Source organism: Photinus pyralis, unplaced genomic scaffold, assembly GCF_008802855.1.
Source record: "Photinus pyralis isolate 1611_PpyrPB1 unplaced genomic scaffold, Ppyr1.3 Ppyr1.4_LG4, whole genome shotgun sequence".
Lineage (NCBI taxonomy): Eukaryota > Metazoa > Arthropoda > Insecta > Coleoptera > Lampyridae > Photinus > Photinus pyralis.
Genome location: NW_022170511.1, coordinates 27,004,665 through 27,027,141, shown reverse-complemented (window position 1 = coordinate 27,027,141; position 22,477 = coordinate 27,004,665). Strand labels below are relative to the sequence as shown.

Below are 22,477 nucleotides of genomic sequence, written 5' to 3'. Positions count from 1 at the left end.
CGCTCATGAATGTTTTAAAACCGACCAAAGAATATCTGAATATTGTGTGAAAAATCGTTAATAATCCAAAGAATATGTAATGGAGCGTTAATGAATCTATGAAGAATCTCGTACGAACTTGTACAAAACCTTGACGGCTCATTGAAGAATCTTTGGAAAATTCCTAGATCCACTGAAGAAGGAAATAATAAACAGTTTATTACTATGTATACATTTGGTAGTATATTTTTTGAGAACTTTTGAAAAATCTCCAGAGGACTTTTGGTAATGGTCTCTGAAAATGCACACAAAACGGAATAACATAAAAAAATTAACAGATTTCGTAATCCATGCAACCATCGGAGACATTAGAAATGATAACCGTAATATGTAAAAGACAAACTACCCTTATTCACACGGGATCATTTTCTCCACTCGCTCTCAAGCTCGCTCGTGTCGCAAAGGTAAAGTTTCTGAATAATAAACCTCATAACATGTTCGTAATCCTATTAAAGGAGATGTGCGAGAATTTAAATTGGAATTAACAAAACAATTGCGCACTAGTCTTCGGATTGAACGAAACTGTGAAAGTCCTTGAAGAAATTTTGGGAAATCAATTTTTTGCTTATATTTCTAAGTGGATGGAGTTTTATCCGAAGCTGCTCTACCTCGACCTACTCAACCCTTAAAAAATTGCTACGTTCGAACCCTGAGTTCGAACTTGGTAACTTCTTGGTCGCAGCCGAGTATCTCACACAATTTCGCATTGCCGTTCAAAGAGCAGGGTCCCCTATTTTGTAGGTAAAAGTTGTAACAGAAGTACTGGTCACCTTGTGGGCTGTGGCTCTCTTTTGGGACATGTGAAGGAGGGTGGATATTTAAGACTAGAAGGATTTTAGCCATTTATACATGTATTTGACCTAAGCTAATGTTCTCATCTTTGTTGTTGAGTTATTTGAAATTTTGAAGATTTTTCTTATAGCAATTTTTTTGTTCTTGAAGAATTTTTGGGAAATCTATTTTTTGCTTATATTTCTAAGCGGATGAAGTTTTATTAGCTAATGCGTAGGCGACGGACGGGGTGGACCAAAAACATTAAAGCCATAATTGCGCCTGCGTTACCTCTTGCGGAAATGCACGTTTTGAAGCATCAGGAATTCGAATCAAAATCTGTCGGTCCGTCTGTATTGTCATTTCTGGCTAAACGGTTCAATCGATTAGAACCATAAGGAAGAGCTGAAAAGCGTCTTAGGGCTTAAAAGTCTTTGGACAGAACGCGCATGCAATACCTCCCTTATTAACGTGCGGGTAGTAAAAATAATCGAAGTGGCGTTTGGATTTTTAAAAAGCGTTAAATCAAAGTGCGCAGGTTATGATGTAGAATCAGATTAGGCAATTTAATTTTTAATACAGACATTGAATAAAAATGTGTGGTTTTATTCAATGATACAGGTGAAAATGATGTCACAAGAGGATACGACACCTTATTTGATTTGAAAATGTTGCAGGTCAATACAAATTTGAAAATATATTACCACCCTTGAAATTATTAAAATTTTCTACCTACTGCGTAGCGCAAGCATATGTAAAATTTGAACTGGAGAGTTTTAAAAATGGGCATACATATAAATAATTAAATTATTTCTAACGTAACAAATTAGTCGTCTCTTTTCGTAACCTTAAACTTAAGTTCACCTTCCGGTGCGTACATGAAAGTTATTTTGTATTCCAAAGGTTGATGAAAGTACTCCAATTTGTACGAACGAATTAACTGAAAGAAAGTTGGGTATTAGATGAAAGTAATAATCGGTACCGTTTGTTACCTTTGCAAGTAGTACTTGTATTTCAAGGTCAGCAAATCTTCTTCCGAGACACATTCGCGCGCCGTAGCCGTACGGTAAGGAAGCGAAAGGATGAATTTTAAACTCTTCGTCGTTCTTTTTCATCCACCTTTCTGGCATGAACTCGTTGGGGTTGCTGACATACTCACCCATACTTCCCGTGACTAAAGTGGGGAACACCACTTGAGTCTACAAATTAATTAATCTCGGAGTGTTTTATAACAGTCTTAAGTATAGGTACCCCTTTAGGTATGTTGTAATCCATAATGACGGTGTCCTTCTGTAAAGTCCTTCCATTACCGATTACAGTAGAATAAACACTACAAGCGTTTAAAACATCATTAAGAACACTCGAGAGATTTCAGGAAAATTACCGGAAAACTTCTTTTACAAAGGATTTTAAAAACACCATCTCGTCGAGCAATTTCACATTTAGAGGGGTATCTGGGTCAGGCATTAGTCGCTTGAGTTCCTGGTGGAGTTTTTCCTGCTGCTCTGGACGCGTCGCTAATTGGTACAGAATCGAACAAACCGCCATCGAAATCTGAAAATAAGACAAAGTAAGAAAGGCACATCAGCAAACCTGGGACTGATTACAGTGTCAATTCCAACCAATATCAAATCGAGAGCGAGAATCGTTGCAGTTTTGGGATTTGGTTCTTTGGCTAGGATTCGTTCGATCAACGAAAGCTCGGACTCGTTCACATGTTGCTTAGCTTGCAGTCTTACCATGGCTTCTTCAATATATTTGGTGCACACTCTGTAAGGAGCATTGTCTAGTTTAAGCTAATGATGGGGTCCGGACTCACTCGACAAAGTAATTCATGTTGTTAACGTATTTGTGCCAAATTGTCGTAGGGAAGTAGCGCCAAAACGGAAATTTCAGTTCCAAAATCGCGACGTTCCTAAGGGCGTACTTGGCAGCGTCAATAATTTTCTGAGGCTCCGAGTTGGAGGGCAGGTTTGGATCTAAGCAACCCAACCGTGCATCTAGGGCCACTCGCCCGATGCCTGAAAATCCAATTGAAAAATGTCATAAGAAGCTCTTAACTTACATTCCAGTGCCCACTTGTGGACTTCGTTATCAAAATCGCTCGGCATTTCCCCGTTACCATCTTTCATCTCCATCATCCTATAAAACATGTTGACGTGCTAAAGTTTAGAAAAAGGGCGCTTACCGCTGAATGAAGTAATTCGTTACTTCCTCCACTGGTTGAATGTACTTTTTCACCGTTTGAATTTGCAAGATCGGTTTTTGAACTTTGGTACGAAACTCCTTCCAAGGCTCACCATGACTGAAACAACCCCAAATTAGGTCTTAAAAACACCCCGAGTTATAATTACACTCCCACAACCCCAGGTAAATTTCCAAAGAAATCGTTTCTAACAACACTCTTATATTTAACAAGGCACGGCATTGACGGTCTAAAAGGTGTCGGACCTTCTTGCCTGTACACCCTTTCGATTTCATCGGCATCGTACACGAATAACAAATCGGGACGTCCAATTAATCCAGATAATTTCACAATTTTGCCGTAGTCCTCGTAGAGTAACTGCGAAATTTTGGCCACATCACATATGTCGTACTGTCCGATTATTGGTAGAAGACGACCGGTGTTACCCAAAATTGGTAAAGGCTTAGGACCCGGCACTTCAGAGTAGGGTTTGACTGTATTATTTGTAATTTCGTAGGGGCATACGTCGTCGGGTGTAACGGCTACCGCGTGTGATCGTTGCCGCTTTATTTTATTTAATACACTTCTTCTACCGTAGATGGAATTTAAAATTTTAAAAAATTCTGTCATCTTAGCAGTTGGGGAGAATGTCTCGCGGAAGCATAGAATGGTTTCGGTTAGGTAGGTGAAATGAACAACTGGCGAATTCGTAACATTACTAATTGTAATTTCACTGCTTTATTCTAGGATAGATATTTTACCATTTCCATCTTTTAGTACCCCATTTCCAACCGTGCAACTAGAGAGAGGGCTCACCAAATGTTTACGTGCTGCAATCATCGTGGCATGACAATTCATTTCTAAACAAATCTTTTTTCGCCTTGGTTTAACGTTGGCATCTATGATCATTGAAGTCACTCAAAGCAGTACCCATCTTAATTTATAACAGGTAATTGCAGTGATGATATCTGCAGGTATAAACCATGATAATTAAGAAAAGTAGGATTCGTTTGGTGTTTAAATATTTAAATCAGTTAAACAGGAAATGGAACGCTGTGTTTACTACACGAGTGTTGTTTACTACCAAAAACGAATTGAATGCGTTGAACTACAAGTAATTAAAAAGTAAAAGTTAATAAAATTTAATTTATGAGTATTTATATTAATCTTTTCATTCACAGAGTTTCTATACATGGAAAGGCATGTTCCAGCTCTTTCGTTTAATCGCGATAGATTTTTATTAAGCATCTTATACAGAGGATTAAACTCGAACGATGATTTGTAATTTTGGTAAAAAAAAAATTGTTAAAATACGTCCATACAGATCGCCAGGGAAAAGTTTAATGGAACTATAACTATCTAAAGTGGATGTCTTTCTTGCGATTTTTATTTTTTATCAAAATTGTAAATTACAATGGGTTGTTGGTTTTAGAATAAGCATTTGCCTTTTTGGCACTCTTTTTGATTACCTACAATTTGACCAAAAATAATAGACAATTGACAGTACTCACAGACACGCAATTTTTAACGCAACACTGTGTATAGAAATTTTACTTCCTTTCTGTCGGTACAAGAGCACAGGCTCGAAGCTTAATCTTAGACTTGAAATCAATTGAAAGCGTGTGTAATTCCCTTTTTGAAAGGTGTATGAACGGCAACATCAGAATGCTAATTATAAGAAGTTCTCATTTAGAGAGTTATAAATAGAAAACCGCGCGATAAAATTGCATATTATTTTAATATGTTATAAAATGAACCCACCCCCTAACATGCATTCTCAAAAAGAGAATTCAAACCGATTCAAATTTTAGTATCTGTCAATAGAACCTTTCTCAAGAAACATTTGCAATTTAATTTTTGTTGCTGCTTATAACCATGTAAATGAAGCTATTAATAAAACAATTAAATTAATTTTAAAAGCATAATTTTATTACATTTTCAAAACAATTTTTAATTGAACGGAGTTTTTACTGCGGTGCCTCTACCGATATGCGGCTGCTAGATCGAGGCGTATGTACAGTGATCGATTTCAGGGTCCTATGTGGTCATTATGGTTTTATAGCCCATTTTTAATTATGCCACTATTTATTTATTTTTTATTTATTTGCCTTTATTTTTGAGTGGACGGGGTTTCAGTCAAGGCTGCTCTACCAACCCAACCCACTATACATTTACAAATACCCATGCCCGACCCGGATTCGAACCAGGGACCCTTAGAGGCCTACCTGCTTTCCTTTGCGACCAGGTTCAGAATCCGTTCCTCTCAATAAAGGAATCACGATTAAATTGGCTTTCAAATAATGTGCCATTTGCCATAGGATTCCATTTAAAATTTTAGGGGTTAAGCTCCCTATGTAGAGGTGTGAAGACTTGGGTTCGTGATTTGTATTCCAAAAGTTGTCCCCCCTCAAATACAAAATTGACGTGTTCGAGGATTTTTCGAAATTTCTAAATTTAATACCCTAAAAGCCCTCTGTATACTTCTGGTTGGGCCACTCTGTATATTATTTTAACTGATAACACAATTCATTTCAAGACGGTCATAAATTTATTGTTAATTAATTGTAAATAAATCACGTAATTAAATTTACGCTGCAGTACGCTCAGTAACCCCTCAGGTTTGAGGAACGGACCTTTTGAGTTCAGCCATGTTCATCTGTTGTGGGAGAGTGACTTTACTTCATCGTTTTCAGTGAAGATTCTGCTGTCGTATTGGTTGCAGGGAAATTATTTTTCTTTGGTACGCCATTACTTTTCTACTGACTTTTGTCTACCTGAAAAAAAAGGGCTTATTGCTTTTGGCTGTTACCATATCTCTTTAGAGTGTTTTTTTCTTTCTCTTTTTAAAGTCTGGGGTTGTGGTGCTCCATTGAAGCGCTTTATGCGGCTTTGTATTTGTAAATAATCAGTACGAGGTATGTGCGTTTATGACGCAGGATTTTTCGTAATACGTAATTTTAGGGCTTTATCTTCCTTCAAGTTTCCTCAAATTTTTCTTATCGTTTTCTCATCTAGATCACCTTTTACGTTATTATCTACCTGGATATTACTTACTACCTACGCGGTACGTGAACGACATCGCATTTTTACCTAGACCGGCCATTTCAATTCCACTGCCATTTCAGTGAAACCAATCATGTCATTCTACGTACGGGGGAATCTACTTTATTCTATCCAACAATCCGTGGTTGATTAAAATTTTGCTTATCTGAGTATTAATTGCGGTTTAATATACGATTTTCGCAATATTATTGTGCCGCGCTATTCACTACCTCTCTTGTTGTGTTCGTGTTGTTACCTGTTACAGATTCGGCAGAAAGCGCCCTTCTGAATTCAAACGGCCGTTACGACTAGAGTTTGTTTGTTGTGTTATTTTCTCTTACAGATTTGCAGAATGCGCCCTTTTGACCTCAGAAGGTTGCGACCCGAAGTAATTTTTTTGTATTTTCGACGACTCCTGGATATAACGTTTGATTACATACTGGTTTTCGATACAATCGAATTGTAATTACTACATTCGTTTGATATCCACTTAATATATTAATAATAACATGCAATTAGATAGACAATTTTAGAGCGAATCGCAACCTGGTTCAATTCCGGGTTCGAGCATGGACGTGTAGTGGGTTGGATTGGTAGAGCAGCCTTGGCTGAAACCTTGCCCACTTAAAAATAAAGACCAAAAATAAAAAAAATAAAAAAATAAGGAGCCTAATTGAAAATAATCGTTACCAACTCACTGTATCATGTAGTACTTCTAATAGGTACGCCTTAGAAGTTTGATGGGTTTAAAATACTTAGTTTTGAAAAAAAATGAACGTGAACTGAGTATATGCAAACTTTAAAAGGCTCTCACTCAATTTTGACCTTACAGAAAAGAGCAAAAAAATGTTAATTAAAGTGTAACCATGTAATATAAGTTAGATCTTTCCATAATTTAATACGTGTCGTTTTCAATGTAGATGTCGTTTTCTTTTAATTTCTTTTAAATGATTGTACGAGTAGAAGTTGTCGTATAGGAAGCACGGTTTAGTTACCGTGTCACGAACGTGTAATATAGGTATCTAAATTAAAAACTATTGTTTTACGGTCTTAAACATGCAGTAATAAACATACACTTTTCAATTTCTCATTATAGTGAAATTAAGTTTTGTAATTGATGTCATTACGCCGTTTTCAGTTCATGTCAGTCACACTTCTCTTTTCTTAAGAATGCCTCTCCCTCTAGGGAGCGGAAGTTTCTTTCGAAAAACAATTTACGTACAATAATACTTAAATGTTATATACGTTTTTTCACAAAGGAGCGCAATTAGCACTTTTTCCCATAGCATCTAGAAAAGCGATGATTGTTCACTTTCTACCTTCGCAGCCTGAAGAATCGATTCGATCATACTTACAGTTTTTATAACCACCTGTCGTCAACTATAACAAAACACTGATATATCACCCAGAACTTCAGGAGTAACAAAAAAAATAAATCAGACCCCACAAGACATCAAAATTGTTATAAATAACTTCGCAAGGCCACAAAATATGCATTGATTCTCACAAAGAATGTTTAAATCACACACTAGTATTGCCCAAATTACACAGGACTCTATATTTACTGGGCTCGTGATTACACGTGACAAAATTTAAAAGCAAGTACAAACAAGTTAATTCTAAAATTAAACCCCATCTTTCTCTAGCACTGCCTAAATTAAACCTATAACCACAACAAATTGAAACTTCATCAAACCACACAGACATAAATTTAAAAAATCTTTTTGCTGTTACGCGGGCTTTTTTTTTATATCAGACGCTATCTTGTTAAGTGATGATTCTGTGGATGATCTTCAGTGGGCTTAATTAAAAAAAAATGATATAGAACGAACTTGACTGAACAACTGGATACCGATGTAAAACACCTACTTCCAAGACCAAAGCAGATCTCCCGCTTTTCCTCTAAAGCGTTATCGTGAACCCTACTAACCTAGCAATTAATTTCACAAGATAAAAAAATCCATGCAAAAAACCGCTTGCAATTTCATCATTTTACAATGCCTATTGCAATTATTTATCATTTTTATCTAAATAATGGCATAAATTCACATTAAACACAAAACATCCATAGCGTAATCACTCTTTCTGGTAAGCATAACATAATTATAAGGAGGGGGGTGGGGTTATTATAATTTTAAAGGGAGGGTAGAGGGGGGTGAATGCTAAAACTAAGGTAAACCTTGACCTTCCATTAAATTTCCCCACTAGCTATCTAAATTTTACAATTTTTTAAATCAAATTTATACATAATTTAATTACCCTAATCGCTAGTTCGGTTTGAGATGAAAGCCCACCACCCTTTTGTCTATGACTGAAGAAGAATTTTCTATTTTTAACGCCCATTGTAAGTAGGTACGCCTTCAGTACGTGGTTATGGAAAGATGCATGATCTAGGCTTATGTAAATTGGTAAATTTTAATACTAGCATCGGATTGGAATTAGCGATGTGTGTCGTTAAAGCAGAAGTTAGGCACCAAATCGAGATCATTACCGTGAAATCACAACTTTTAGTAATTTCATAATTTCCTTCGCGGAAACATCTCAACTTAAATTGGTTGCAGTTTTTAGCTCGTATTTTTGTATAGCTTTCATTGTATCTCCAGCAGACTGTAATTTAACTGTTGACGACAATAATCAACTACGCTAAGAAGCGATTTATTTTTTGCGGTGGAATACAATGCAGATAATAATTAAGCTAAAACCAATTACCAAACCGTGACTACAAAATTTCCTTTTTCGTGTCAAGCTATCTAAAGAAAATGAATGTTGTCTGTCTATCTATAAATATATTATGCCTTCCTAAAACCGTTGCGATGAAACTTTGGGAATGGCTGGACGTATGCCTGTTTAGTAAAACACCTCCCGAAATTCCCACGGGAACGGGAAAGGAAAAAAATGTCGCCTTATCGTCGAAACTGCGGAAAATAGAGACTTTACATTTAGCGGACGTGGGATTCTTTGAAGGGGTTTTAAGGTGTATTCCGAAAGCACCTCCCGAAATTCCCACCAGGAACGGAGAAAACAGAGTATAATGTTAGTAATAAATAGGTATAATAAAAATAAAAAATGAAGGGTGCACATAGGATTACAGGAAGAAGATAGTTAAGTGACACCTACTCGATAGAAATCATTCCCATAAAGGTCAAATGCAAATTTCTAAACGATGCAAAATAGGAAGACATTCCCTAATGGCATCATTGACCTTGTATCGCTAGGTATCTATATAAATTTATGCTTTGTTATGGATGAATAACGGAGAAAGTGAACCGATTTCAGCTTGTTGAAACACGCAATCAATGACATAGATTAACGAAGACAGCAATGTACACCGAGAGCAATTTATGAAAACATTAATGCGAGTATAATATATTCGCTTCATCACCCCATCAAATTAGAAGAAAGTGATCACTTTCCTTTTGACGTTCCTAGTTTTACAGATGCTTCTATATTGAGTAATATTGTATTAATTAACGTTTTCCTATATTGTAATGAATGGTAATAGAATTGAATAAATCAATAGTAATACCTCGTTTGATACAACTACCAAAGAATAGTCATCTTCTACAATAAATTGTTTTTCTCAGTAGTAATAAAATGTTAGTAAATATCACCTACAAGTAAAGTTTTTATGGCGCGTAGTATAGGTATCGTAAATGAACAACTCATAGTTATTGACCTACACCCAAAATTGATCAAATCTTAATTTCAAATGAATAGGTCAAGTTGAAAAGCAATGTTAATGATAGGTAGCAATAAAATACTTAGATCTTGACCTCCCTATTGTGAAACGTAAAGGTTTAATACGCAATAATTCCTATAATTTATTATTTATTCCCGAATTGATTATAGTTTCCGGGTGTCTTCTGTGGTTACGAATTCCTGTAAAATTTAGCTGGGATTTGGATGTGTTTCTTGACTCCTGAGTTCTTAAGGGAACTTTTCGAAAGAAATAAAATTCCTCTTACCTATGTGATAGTTTTGTCCGTCTATTCCTCGTCTAAGAGACAGCGATGTCAAACCTTCGCCAATCGATTTCTACGAATTCAAGGATTAAAAACTCTTAAAGGTTCTGAATACGTTTAAAAATTCTTCTTGTCATTGAAAACTTTATGGAAGGCTTTAGAAATCATTAGAAGAGCCTCTTAAAGGCTATTGAACTCGCATGTCTTTATAATAACTTTTGGAAAGTTCTTAGAGACCTTGAAGAGTCCTTCAAATTTTGGATGAACCTTAGTGAATCCTAAATATTGTTACAGGTTCTACAACAACTTAGGAGACTGAATGGTTTTACGAGCTCTTTTATAGGCTTCTAAACTCAGATTGTTTGCCAAAGCGTAAAACATGAGCGAGATAATTGAAAACAGTAGAATATTGGCATCTGACGAATACAAGTATTATACATACCGGCACCTGAGCAGTTTGATATACTCGATATTGTCCTGCAGAAAAACTTCAATAAGCCCGTCTTCCAAACTGTCATAACTGAGCTTAATTCTGATCATCTTCCACTAGTCGTCTATTTTGCAAGCAAAATAATAAAATTATTAAGCAACCCTTTTTCTTTTGGGTAGCTTGTCTATTTATGCTCTTTAGTTCTTTGGGGGGAAGTTGGTGAGATTCGATCTGGTATATAGGCACATTTCTTTACTCTCGTGAAGTGGGTTGAGGAACATGTGATTATTGGGGTAAAGGTCTTTTCAAGATAAGTATCTAAAGAGTGGTATACCCACTTACTTAAAGCCATCAACTTATCTTTTTTTGAAAACAAAACTCCAACGTTATCCGAAACTAAAAATATCCGCGCCGGAGTTCCACAGTGCAGCATTCTGGGCCCATTACAATAAATCCAGATAAATGCCAAGCAGTTAACATTGTTGGTCGTGCCTGAAGGGGTGCATCCGACTCCGATTTATTATTATGATTGGTATTATTCTGAATATCCTTTACGAAACAGGGTGTATCGAAAATTTCCCTCCTGAAAGTTGTACGCGTTTCTTCGTATCTTACTGTTTGTGTCATATTCCGTCAACAGTACCTACTATACAATAGGCGAATAGTAATTTAATTAGACTTACAGGTTGAACCAATTTTAGTTTTCTATTAGAATTTGGATACAAATCCGACGTGACGTTGGGTAACAGGTAGGTATTGAAAATAACTTTCGCCGACAAGGTTTACATTTTAAGTAAGTAGGTACGAAAATAGAAAAAAAATACTTATTAAGCAACCCTTTTTCTTTTGGGTAGCTTGTCTATTTATGCTCTTTAGTTCTTTGGGGGGAAGTTGGTGAGATTCGATCTGGTATATAGGCACATTTCTTTACTCTCGTGAAGTGGGTTGAGGAACATGTGATTATTGGGGTAAAGGTCTTTTCAAGATAAGTATCTAAAGAGTGGTATACCCACTTACTTAAAGCCATCAACTTATCTTTTTTTGAAAACAAAACTCCAACGTTATCCGAAACTAAAAATATCCGCGCCGGAGTTCCACAGTGCAGCATTCTGGGCCCATTACAATAAATCCAGATAAATGCCAAGCAGTTAACATTGTTGGTCGTGCCTGAAGGGGTGCATCCGACTCCGATTTATTATTATGATTGGTATTATTCTGAATATCCTTTACGAAACAGGGTGTATCGAAAATTTCCCTCCTGAAAGTTGTACGCGTTTCTTCGTATCTTACTGTTTGTGTCATATTCCGTCAACAGTACCTACTATACAATAGGCGAATAGTAATTTAATTAGACTTACAGGTTGAACCAATTTTAGTTTTCTATTAGAATTTGGATACAAATCCGACGTGACGTTGGGTAACAGGTAGGTATTGAAAATAACTTTCGCCGACAAGGTTTACATTTTAAGTAAGTAGGTACGAAAATAGAAAAAAAATACTTATTCATAAGAAGACTTCTCATTGTGTAATAGTAAAACATTATAGGTGCACAGTAGGTAACGTTAAATTGCAACACCAAAAGGAGGTGTAGTTTTTTTAGAAAAGTGATACACAAGGGTCGCAACTGGGTCCACTCTAATTTATGGTGTAAATCGCATTTTTAGATGATGAAATGTAGGTACGTTTTTCCTTTTACGCAGTCGAAGCAGAGAATGATTGTCAATTTACTAATGTACTGCTGACCTGGAGCATTGGAGTTAATACAAAAAATCATCTAAAATTAAACGTTACCAAAATAGAAACGATGTTATTTGGTAAAATGGAACGAGATTAAATAAATTGCCTAACATTAAATTGGTTTTGAATATTCAAAACATTACGTCGAATGATTCAATAAAGAACCTTGGATGGTGGGATTCCGAAACTTCAAAAATCTTGCCTACTTATGAGTGAATTAGTCATAAACTAATTACTTTATGTTGACCAAATCGACGTTACCATCATGCTGTACACGTTTTTATAAATCTTGAGTAAATGTTCACAATGTTTATACCAAAAAATAACCACGTATCACGTAGGTACTTAGCTATAACTCTCGTCAGGAAAGATTGCCGGTCACAGAACACTTGATCCCGATCTACAATCTCTGTTTTTCGTAAGGTGCTGGCGACTTCCGGGATAGTATCGTGTCAATGTTGAACGAAAGGACTTTAACTCCACATTAGCACGATTCTATTCCAGAAGTCGCTCGCATCTTAATAAAAACAAAGATTTTAAATCGATACAAGGTGTGCTGTGACCGGCAATCTTTCCTGGCGAGAGTTATAGCTCAAAATTAGACAAATTAAATTTTGTAACACACCCCTTACATTACATATCTCAGGGTCTAGTTGTTGTGTTCCGACACGCTGGAAAATCTCAACACTAACTTACCAAAATCTTGAAGTTCCGGAATTCCGTAATTCAAATGAAAGAATACTATTTTGACTTATACTGCAAATGACTAGCGGTTAACCGGAAAAAAGAGAAATTTTCATTGAACAACAACAAAGTTAATCTGGATTTTCTTTACTTTTACTGGAATTCAAATTGACACATCATTTTCACACAGACAGTATCGCAACATAATGAGATACAAAAAACCAAATAAACAAGGGTTAAGTGGAAAACAAGTTATCTGAAGACTAACAGCTAGTGTCTTATTGAAACCTCCCTCATTACAAAGGGTCGAATATAAAAAAAAATAAAGTACTTTGTTGTAATAATCGAAATTTTTGTCTGAACTCGCCGTTACAGAAGTGATAAACTGATAAACGACAAAAACATTCACTTCTCACAGAATTATTTTAAAATAAAAGCACAACCGTGTACACAAACTTTCTTCCTTTTTTTTAAATCGTCAACACTGGTTCCATGAAGTTTGCCATTGTTAAATTGGCAGCTCGGATACAAACTTTAATTTTAACGAAGACAGAACTTAACTTTGAAATTGAAAAATCACCTTTTCTTCTATAACTTGAAACTAATTACGTAAATACTAACAGCAATCGGAAACTATTCCAGTATCACTTTTTCTTAATTTAACTGACAAACAAAACTTTGACACAATTTTTCATCTTCGATAAGGGCCGACGAATGCGAGCACTTAATTATATCGCACTTCCTTATCTACAACTTTACACGTGTCATTGTTTATCTAAATCAATTAAATTTTACTTTGATAAAGTTCCCTTATCAAACATATACCAAATATAATTATTAAATAGACGCAATAATTCTTTTACTTACGTGTTTGTTAACTTCTACATCTTAAACTACACAAACAAATAAAAGCGACTACATTATTGAACAAAATTACAGTAAAAGTAAACTACCAATAAAATTAAATAAAGTTCATCAATCGTGTACCTGTTTGTAACAAAATTCCAACAGATTTCCTGCTCCAACTTGAAATAATGTTAAATACAGAGTGTCTCGCTTGCAATGTTTATGACTTTAATCGAAATTTATGCTACTTCCGCGCTTTCCTTGACAACCCAGGAAGGCATATCTTTATTGTCGGCATTATTTTAAACTAAAAGGTCATAACCCCCCCCCCCCCTCTGATTTACATAGCCATACGAGGAAATTAATTTGTACCGGTCAATAACATTTCTCGTCATCTTGAATTTTGTGATGTGATTTCCCCGGTTACGTCATAAGGTCCCTGGGTTTTTTCAAGGTTTTGCTACGCAACAATTAATTATAATTCTAATTAAACCTTTAAATTATTAAAATGACAACAATTGTTCTTTTTACGATAAGTTCCCTTGAAACGCAACAAACGATAGTAAAGTATGTACAGCCAAATTATATACGTTATCATTTCATTAACAACCCGCTTTTCCTAAAGTTACATATTGTCAAAAAAAGCTATTTTTTGCAACAGAGTACGTACGTTTTTTTTCAAATCCGGCTCGAAGGACTAATGTTTACTGTGGTACCGTACAGCTACGGTTAGGCAACTCCCCTTATATCTGACAATCATAGTAACAAATTACACTACAAATCTGTGGCATAGTAGTATGGGAAAACATGCGCGCGTATGGGAATGTCTCGATGTTTATTTTATTTCTTCTATTTTAAAAAGTGTAATTACAGGTAGTAATAAATTTATTTTTTCTTGTACCTACTAATCACCAGCCTTTGAATTTCGTGTCACAACTTATTATTTACATTTTACATTGCTTAGTAATACTTCAGTATTTATTGAAGCCACAGTTCCGATTCTCCGTTGCAGTTACTGACAATTATAATTATGAACGATTAATGAATACAGGAATTTGGACTTTTAAATTTACGCTTGAGGTCTAAGCTCTTCTATTACAGAATGAAGAATTTGCAATTAGTTGTTATATTTATTTGACGCACCTTGTATCGGCTACTGAGCCGTATTGGCGGTCTATTAAGCACTTCCATTATCAGATCAATGTGACCAGTCATTTCAAACTGTCATTTAAAAAGTGTATTGTGTTTTTTTGGTTTTTCTCATTTACTTATTAAAATGAACTCTAAATATGTTCTAGTCGAACACATAAGTGACATAAATACAATAATTAAACAACCTTTGCAGTCAACACATCGTATCAAGGTAGTTCATCCGAACTGTTCAATACAAGAAATGAGCATTTTTTTTAGTTTACTGCTTTCGATGTTTCGAAATCGTACGTTGTTTTTGGTGCCTCTAGCGGCGGTCTGTACGTATTCAACCGTCATCCCCATCAGTTCCTGAAGTTGATTCCTAGCAAGGTAATTTCAGATTCGCATAACTTGTCGTTAACCACATATTTAAAGGAAGGTGCGATTGTTCAAGTTTGTATCTCGCACGATGAGAAACACTTATCCCTGGCTACTTCTAAAGGTGCAGTGGTGATCATACCGAATTGTTTTTACGAAAATTGCATTCAGTATCATACCCATCATGAACATCGTGGAAATATTGTGACTGCTATTAAATGGAACGGTGACGAGTTGTATTGTGGTGATAATTTGGGGAAAATCACAGTGATTACACTACCCAGTTTGCTGGTGAGTGCACCCATAATAATTTTACGTTTTGATAATGCAATGAACCTAATGAACTCATGATATATTTGATGAACTAATGATCGTGCAAGGGGTGTTGAATAATTTATCTGTGAGTGATTTTGATAGTTTTTGATATCAGCAGGGTGTTCTACATTTTTTTAGGCCCAAAGATGTTAATTGTTTGACAGGATGTTATAGTATCGTATTATTTGAAAGGTTTGTATGCATTTGTTTCTTGCACGTTTGGTGGATGATTACTTTATGGTACATTTTTTGTAATAAAAATTAGTGTCTGTGTAGTTTTGTCTGAACCGACTTCCGTAGAGTACTTAATACTAACCAAGGTGGTGGAAGTGTAACCTAAATTTAGTTACGTGATTTATGTATATAAATTAATTATTAGTGCTTGTTCACAATGGACATAAGCATAACAAAAACATAACAGATACATAATTCATAATGTTGAATAGTAGCAAACCAACATATGTGTTCACAATGATTACATAATTTTTATTTTTTTGTAAATGTTTGCGTATGTTTTATGTCCTACCGAAAGGGTACATAAAAAATACATAAAGTTGGGTCGGTTTCAATTTTACGTAGGTTTTATGAAAAATCTAGTGGAATTAGGTGTATTTCTGTTGGGTACAAAGATGCAGCACTGCGCTGTTGGTTTGACATTTCAGTTACTACGTCTAACGTCGATGACATCTCTTCTGCCAACACAATCTGGTTATTTTTAAATTGGTACATAGTTTTTGGCGCATTATTTCATAGTTTGGTGTGGTTTGGTCCTTCGTGTGTTATTCTTTGATTATATCCAACACGACATGGAAAACGTATAGACGTCGAATTATTAATTAGTTTGGTGCGATTAAAACCCTAATTGTTTAATAAAGGGGACAAAAGATATAAGGTTAATAGGTGATCGAATAATCCTGGTGTATGAAAAAAACCATTCTTCATCATGCAGCTTCATTTCTAGACACGCTTAAATTCTTAAATTCTCCCCTTTTCTCTCGGTCTCGATTTATAGGTCTGACCCACCAACGTCGTTTTTGTTTTGTAACAACTTTGTCTCTCTGTCTTCTTAACAGTAAAAGCAATAAAACTGTTGAAATTTCCATCCATCTCAGTGACACACACATATACACCACAAATAATATTGCTATGTTCTTGACGTTTTGCCGAGTTTAAATTTTGGATTTGCGCCTACGCAGATAATTATATTCTTACGGTCACTGTGAACACTTTCTCCACCTGCGTAAAATTATGTCTTATGTCAATATTATGTTTTATGTATCTGTTATGTTTTTGTAACGCTTATGTCCATTGTGAACAAGCACTTAGTGTTCACAGAAACTAACACTATTATCAAGAAACTAAATTAAAACGGTCTTTCAATAGATTGATTTTGCTATTTATCACTTCGCCATGGACGTTAAGACTGAGACTAAACACAATTCAATTTGCTTACATAGCAAACAATAAGCCTCGAAAAATCTATAAGGTATGTCATATTTCACGCAGAGACGAAAAAATAAGTTTCAATAATTCTAATACAAATGGACATGAGGATCTTGAAAACTGTAAACGTTACAAATCCGAAATTTGTAAATGTGTAAGTCATGAGAAAAATGGTCTTAACACGTGGTCGGTAGGGTTAATTGCCTACTAAAGTACTTGCACCATTGTTAAGCTGTTAATTAGATGGGAAGGGTTGGGGTGCCATCCCTTACAAGCGTGAGATTAAACTTTCTCTACTCTATGGTGTTCACTTCACTTTTTAAAAAATTAATTGCTAATAGATACCAACTTTAGTTTTGAATCAATTGCTGCAATGATAACCTGTCAATCTACTCAAAGTAGGATAAATTGTATAAGTAGGTGGCACCCTTTAACTACTATAACGGGCGATCAAAAATGAGTTGCTGTCGAGTCGCCTTTGGAAGTTCAAGTTAAATACGATTTTCCATGTAAACAAAAATTTCAAAGGCGACTCGACAGCAACTCATTTTTGATCGCATAGTACTTCCATATTTAAGTTATAAATGAGACCAATTAATCTCAAACTTGTAATTTAATAAGCAATTAATATGGAATGATGTAACGGCGGCAACTCCTTCGAATATCCAAATAAATTAATAATTGACAGTTATTAAATCTATATATTAAAAAATAATGTGTATGGCCCTTTTGTGCTTCCGTACCGACCTTTTTATTTGTAAAGATATTTTCTTGGCATTTTAAACCATAATTATAGTCCATGCCTTGGTCACATAAAAAATCTACGCTATCGGAAGAGGATGGTAGAAAAGGTGTGGGTCTTCTGAGATCTAAATTTCTCCTCCCCTCCTGCCCCCAACCAGAAACTTCGGATCTACGCATCGAAAATGCGGCAATCGCCTGCAAGTTTGGTCCCTACTACAATACAGATTCCTTAACAACCACTGTGTCCATCTACCATTACATCAGTGTACCTACACCTCGATGGGCGAGTGCGGGGGGGGGGCTTATGCCTACGTAAGTTGCTTGCATAGGTTGGTGGGGAAAAATATAGATGCCACAAAAATACATACAAAATTTATCACTTGAAGGTCTGAAAAAGAAAAACGCTTTATTTGTAGATGTAGGCGCTTATAATTAAAATTAAGAAATTAATTCCCAAAACAAGATGATTTATTTTTTCATCACAAATATTCGAAAATTCATTAGGTTCACTAAATTGTCCCTTTGTTCATTAGTTCACCAATCTATTTGGTTTTATTGTACCGTAGGCAAAGGCAATGTTTCAAGCCAATTACGCAACGTTGATGCAATTGGATAGTAGAATCGTGCAGATCGACGTTTACTCAAAATTTTTGCTCATTTCCACCCTTACGCGTACCCACATCTGCGACACGGACAAAGAGCAATACAGGCAGATTGGGAAGAAATTGAGAAATGGTCATTTCGGCGCTTGCTTCTTTTCGAATCAGGTTGATGTTCAGCGAGTACTGACGGAAACGCTGAAGAGCCGCGGGATTTTTAAAAAGAGCATCGATGACGAACAGGTTTTCGCTCAGATTAACGACAACGTGCAGATCTTTTGCACCCGTCCTGGAGCGCGTGTATGGGAGGCCAAATTAAACGGCTCCGTAACGCGTACGCATCAGTTTAAGAATCTTTTCAAAAATCCGGCTGAGGTCATTAGGTGGGATGGCAACGTAGATAGTCGCCTGACTATTAATAGTAGTCATGATATTAATTTGGGTATGGAGCAACTAAATTTTCGGAAAGTTTTAATACTGGACAATAAATTCGTTGTAACATTTAATCAAGGGATGTTTTACGTTTTTGATCCCGTTACAGAAAACATTATCTGCTGGTGCAATTATTATGAGAATATAAAAGATTTCAAAGTGACCGATTATTTTATATACATTTGGGATGATAACTTGGAAGTGAGAGTCGTTGCCTTATACATGTTGGAACAAATTATACTCAAAACATTGTTTCGGAAACAGTATTACTTAAGTGCCGAGCTGTGTGTTCACTACACCGCCGATATTATCGATTTAATTGAATTAGCAAATAATATTCACTTGGTTACTATTTTAAAAGAGAAAATTACAGATCAAAACCTACTAGCCAGCCTACTGCCGATATTTACCGCAATCGATAGCTACACAAACAAAAAAATCGCAATTCCGAAATTAAAGGCTGGAATTGTAACGGTCAATCCATATTTTGATGATGAAAATATCACAAAAGATCGAGCTTTGGAAGAGTTGCACATTTTCAAAGACCTGAGTTTGACCGTACCAGAAAAATTGGGTGGAGATGCTAAGAATCTCAAGGAAAAGTTTCATAAATTTGAAACGACCGTTAAGAAACTGGCACAAGTTAATAATGGCAATGGTGAATTTGTGGTTTCATCTTGTGATGATCAGATTTCTAGTGATGGGAAAGTATTTCAACAGCAATATCAGATGTCGAAAATCAACCAGAACTTGGAATCTCCCAAATTTAGTCAACTACTGGATAAGCACAGTGTACATTCGATTGTGCAATTATTTCATAATTTTCTAAAAAGTTACAAAACAATTGAGGCAGCTAAAAAAGAGGTCAGATTATGGTGCTTCTCACAGTATTTAAAGTATTTATCAAACCACCGTACTAGTGACATACAAAGTCTGAATAATGACGACATACCTGTACAGTACGCCTTGGAGGCGTTTACTGAATTAAACCAATCAAGTTGCACCTGCACATGTTCCTATCCCACACCGTCAGCCAAAAGGCATATTCCACAGTACTTCGAGCTTGGATGCGTACTCGCCAAGAAATTGTCGCGCTCCAGTAATCAATTGGACGAACTGACTAAGAAAGTTCCCTACATGTGGAAGTACATTTTGAAAGATCAAGAAAATGATAACGCACTTCCTCTACTAATTCAATTCGGCGATGAAGATCTCATTCAAAGTTTCTCAAACAAGTTTACTTACGACGACTGGGATGACGCCGTAAAATTGTTAATTAAACTACGAAATTTCAAATGCGTGAACTGCGAGCAGGACATTACCAGATCAACTGATGTAATGAGTTGGATGAGTTTTGGCACCATTCTATTGAAGTCAGTCGGAGCTCAAAGTACCATCAATCTCTTAATGCGTTACTCTAACGTCATACCATCGGACGAACTGAACGCGAATTTTTATCAAATGTGTATTTTTACAAGCGCGGTCGGCGGGGTCCCCGGTAAGGCTGTCGGTTTCGCAAAAGTAATGCAAAGCAATGATACCACAATGCTAGAGGTAAACTCACCTTTGACTATCTGTTTAAAGTAATTTGTTGTGTTCTAGTTTGATAACGTCATGAAGAAGTTTCTGAGACGAAGTTATGTGAAGAAACCCCCGAGCTGTGAAAAGAGACCGAGCCTTCGCGGTAAGACTGATTTAAGATGTTCCTTTTGTGATTTACTTTTAGAAACTCCATTGTTAACCGATTATGTAACATTAAGCTGCAAGCATTTATATCATTCCATTTGTTATAAGTACAATGAAAACATTTGTGGGAAGTGTAAATAAGTGCTTTGGTATTCTTTGTAGCGTTATTAAATTAATATATTATTCTGAATCTTTTCTATTGATGATTCTACACAACAATATAAGATATGTATGAAAGCAGAATTATTTGTTAACAGGTAAATTAACTACGTAGTTAATTTTTTTACAGCTAAGTGCATAGTTCACCATTTATTACGAGCACATGTTAAAAGCAAGTTACAAAACAAAGAACGGTTTGGGGTGCAAGCAGGTAACTAAAGAAGGTAGCTGTACAACAGGTGACTCATCTTTGGTGCAATAACACCCTTTTGTTAAAAGCAGCATAGAAAATTAAATGGCCTTGAAGAGAAAATTCACCGTTTAAAACGAAGGGAACGTGGAAATTAGTCAATTGCAACTCATATCACACATAGATTTTAAACCGAAGAGTTTTTTGTTAGCAAAGTCTCGCCCCTGAGATAGGTAACCATGTGTCCTCGGACGAGATTTTCGAACCTATAGTTGAGATTTGGAGATCAATCCCGGCATTAGATGTCGTAACTAATGTCGTTACAGTTACTTACCACCCCCGTGACTGTCTCTTCACAAAGAAAAGTGTTAGTTTACAAACAAAACCGTAGACATACAGGTATACAGCAAACAATTCGATAACCACATATTATAAAACAAATGCCCAAATATATAAATTCAACTTGGGGCTAAGACCATGTAATCAAAATATAAACAAAAATTGAAGAGACATTTACACCAGAAATGAAAGAGACTTCTCACTTCAAACAATATAAAAGTTAATGGTATCAAACACGTCAATCAAGTCAATTCCAAAAACAAAAGTTGAAACTCACAAAAAAATGCAAAATGTTGCATAAAAAACACATAAATACATTATAAAGAAATGCAACCCGCATTAAACAACACAAAAAAAAAACAATAAACGTAAAACTGTACAATGCTGTCCTGACGAAAGTTCAAATGTTGGTGCTGCACTTGCAGTTTTGGAACCTCCCAGAGTAGATAGCCCTATTCCCAATCATAAGTGGATTGCATACAGTATGTATTGAGGAGTAATGCAAGTTTTGAAGTATACTGCAACCTTATTACGGCTACCATAACACCTCTCCATTCTCCTGATGAATTTAGGGACCATTGAGTATTGGGGAAGAATAATCATTGAATAAGTAATCATTTACGTATTCATGGCGTAATGAAACCTTGGCGGATTTTGTCACCGGATTAAAAATGGATGTAAAATGTAACATTGACCATTTTTCGCTACTGCGATTATGAATTTGAATGTATTAAGCAAACAGATATGACCTAATTAGTAAGCAGTTTAATAATACGAGGAGAGGAAACCAGTCGCAATCTCTCGTATTTGGCGTGTTGATGTCGATTACGTCACAACCAAAGTGGACACCCTGTATAGAAGTAACGCATCGAACATAGTACCTTATGTGTGACATTTGAATTTTGAAAAAAATATTTTAATATGATTAGGAAACCTATACTTATGGTGTTAAAATCTCAATTTGTGGGGCTCTTTTCGAAAAACGACATATAAATGGGGTTATACCTATAGGTGAGCCCTTGGGCCACCATAACGCCATAATCCTCCGCTTGCAAAACTTCTTCAATTTTAATAAATTAATTTTGAATTGTTACTTGTACATATTATTCGTATCATTGACCAAATAAGAGGCGAATTCTTCGAACTGTGGGGATCCAGAGACTATTCGAAAAACGACTTTCTGGGAGTTAAAAAAGGGCCCTTGTGCTATCAGTAATACTAATAGGCAATCGATTCAAATTCTTGAATACTTATATAAACTTTATTTAAATAATACTTATGATTCACGATATTATAGTACCACCTGCCACCTCTAAGCTTACCTTTCTTGTATTGTACCTAGGCCTAATTCTAGATATAGCTTAT

At 35.7% G+C, this 22,477-nt stretch overlaps 2 protein-coding genes across 2 annotated transcripts; one reads left to right on the top strand and one right to left on the bottom strand.

Annotated features, from left to right (window-relative positions):
* Window positions 1-1,413: 1,413 nt before the first annotated feature.
* On the bottom strand, window positions 1,414-20,333 carry LOC116167577 (probable cytochrome P450 301a1, mitochondrial). The gene is made up of 10 exons (XM_031482970.1): window positions 20,303-20,333; window positions 3,165-3,963; window positions 2,999-3,115; window positions 2,876-2,952; window positions 2,630-2,831; window positions 2,418-2,580; window positions 2,195-2,364; window positions 2,062-2,140; window positions 1,803-2,009; window positions 1,414-1,750 (listed from the first exon to the last, which is right to left on the bottom strand). The coding sequence occupies exons 2-10, from the start codon at window positions 3,623-3,625 to the stop codon at window positions 1,637-1,639; spliced, it is 1,590 nt and encodes a 529-aa protein (XP_031338830.1). The 5' UTR covers window positions 3,626-3,963; window positions 20,303-20,333; the 3' UTR covers window positions 1,414-1,636.
* Window positions 14,899-20,621, top strand: LOC116167575 (Hermansky-Pudlak syndrome 5 protein homolog). The gene is made up of 5 exons (XM_031482967.1): window positions 14,899-15,059; window positions 15,107-15,217; window positions 15,263-15,496; window positions 18,274-20,292; window positions 20,341-20,621. Exons 1-5 carry the CDS (start codon window positions 14,973-14,975, stop codon window positions 20,563-20,565), a joined length of 2,676 nt encoding a protein of 891 aa, XP_031338827.1. The 5' UTR covers window positions 14,899-14,972; the 3' UTR covers window positions 20,566-20,621.
* Window positions 20,622-22,477: the final 1,856 nt, after the last annotated feature.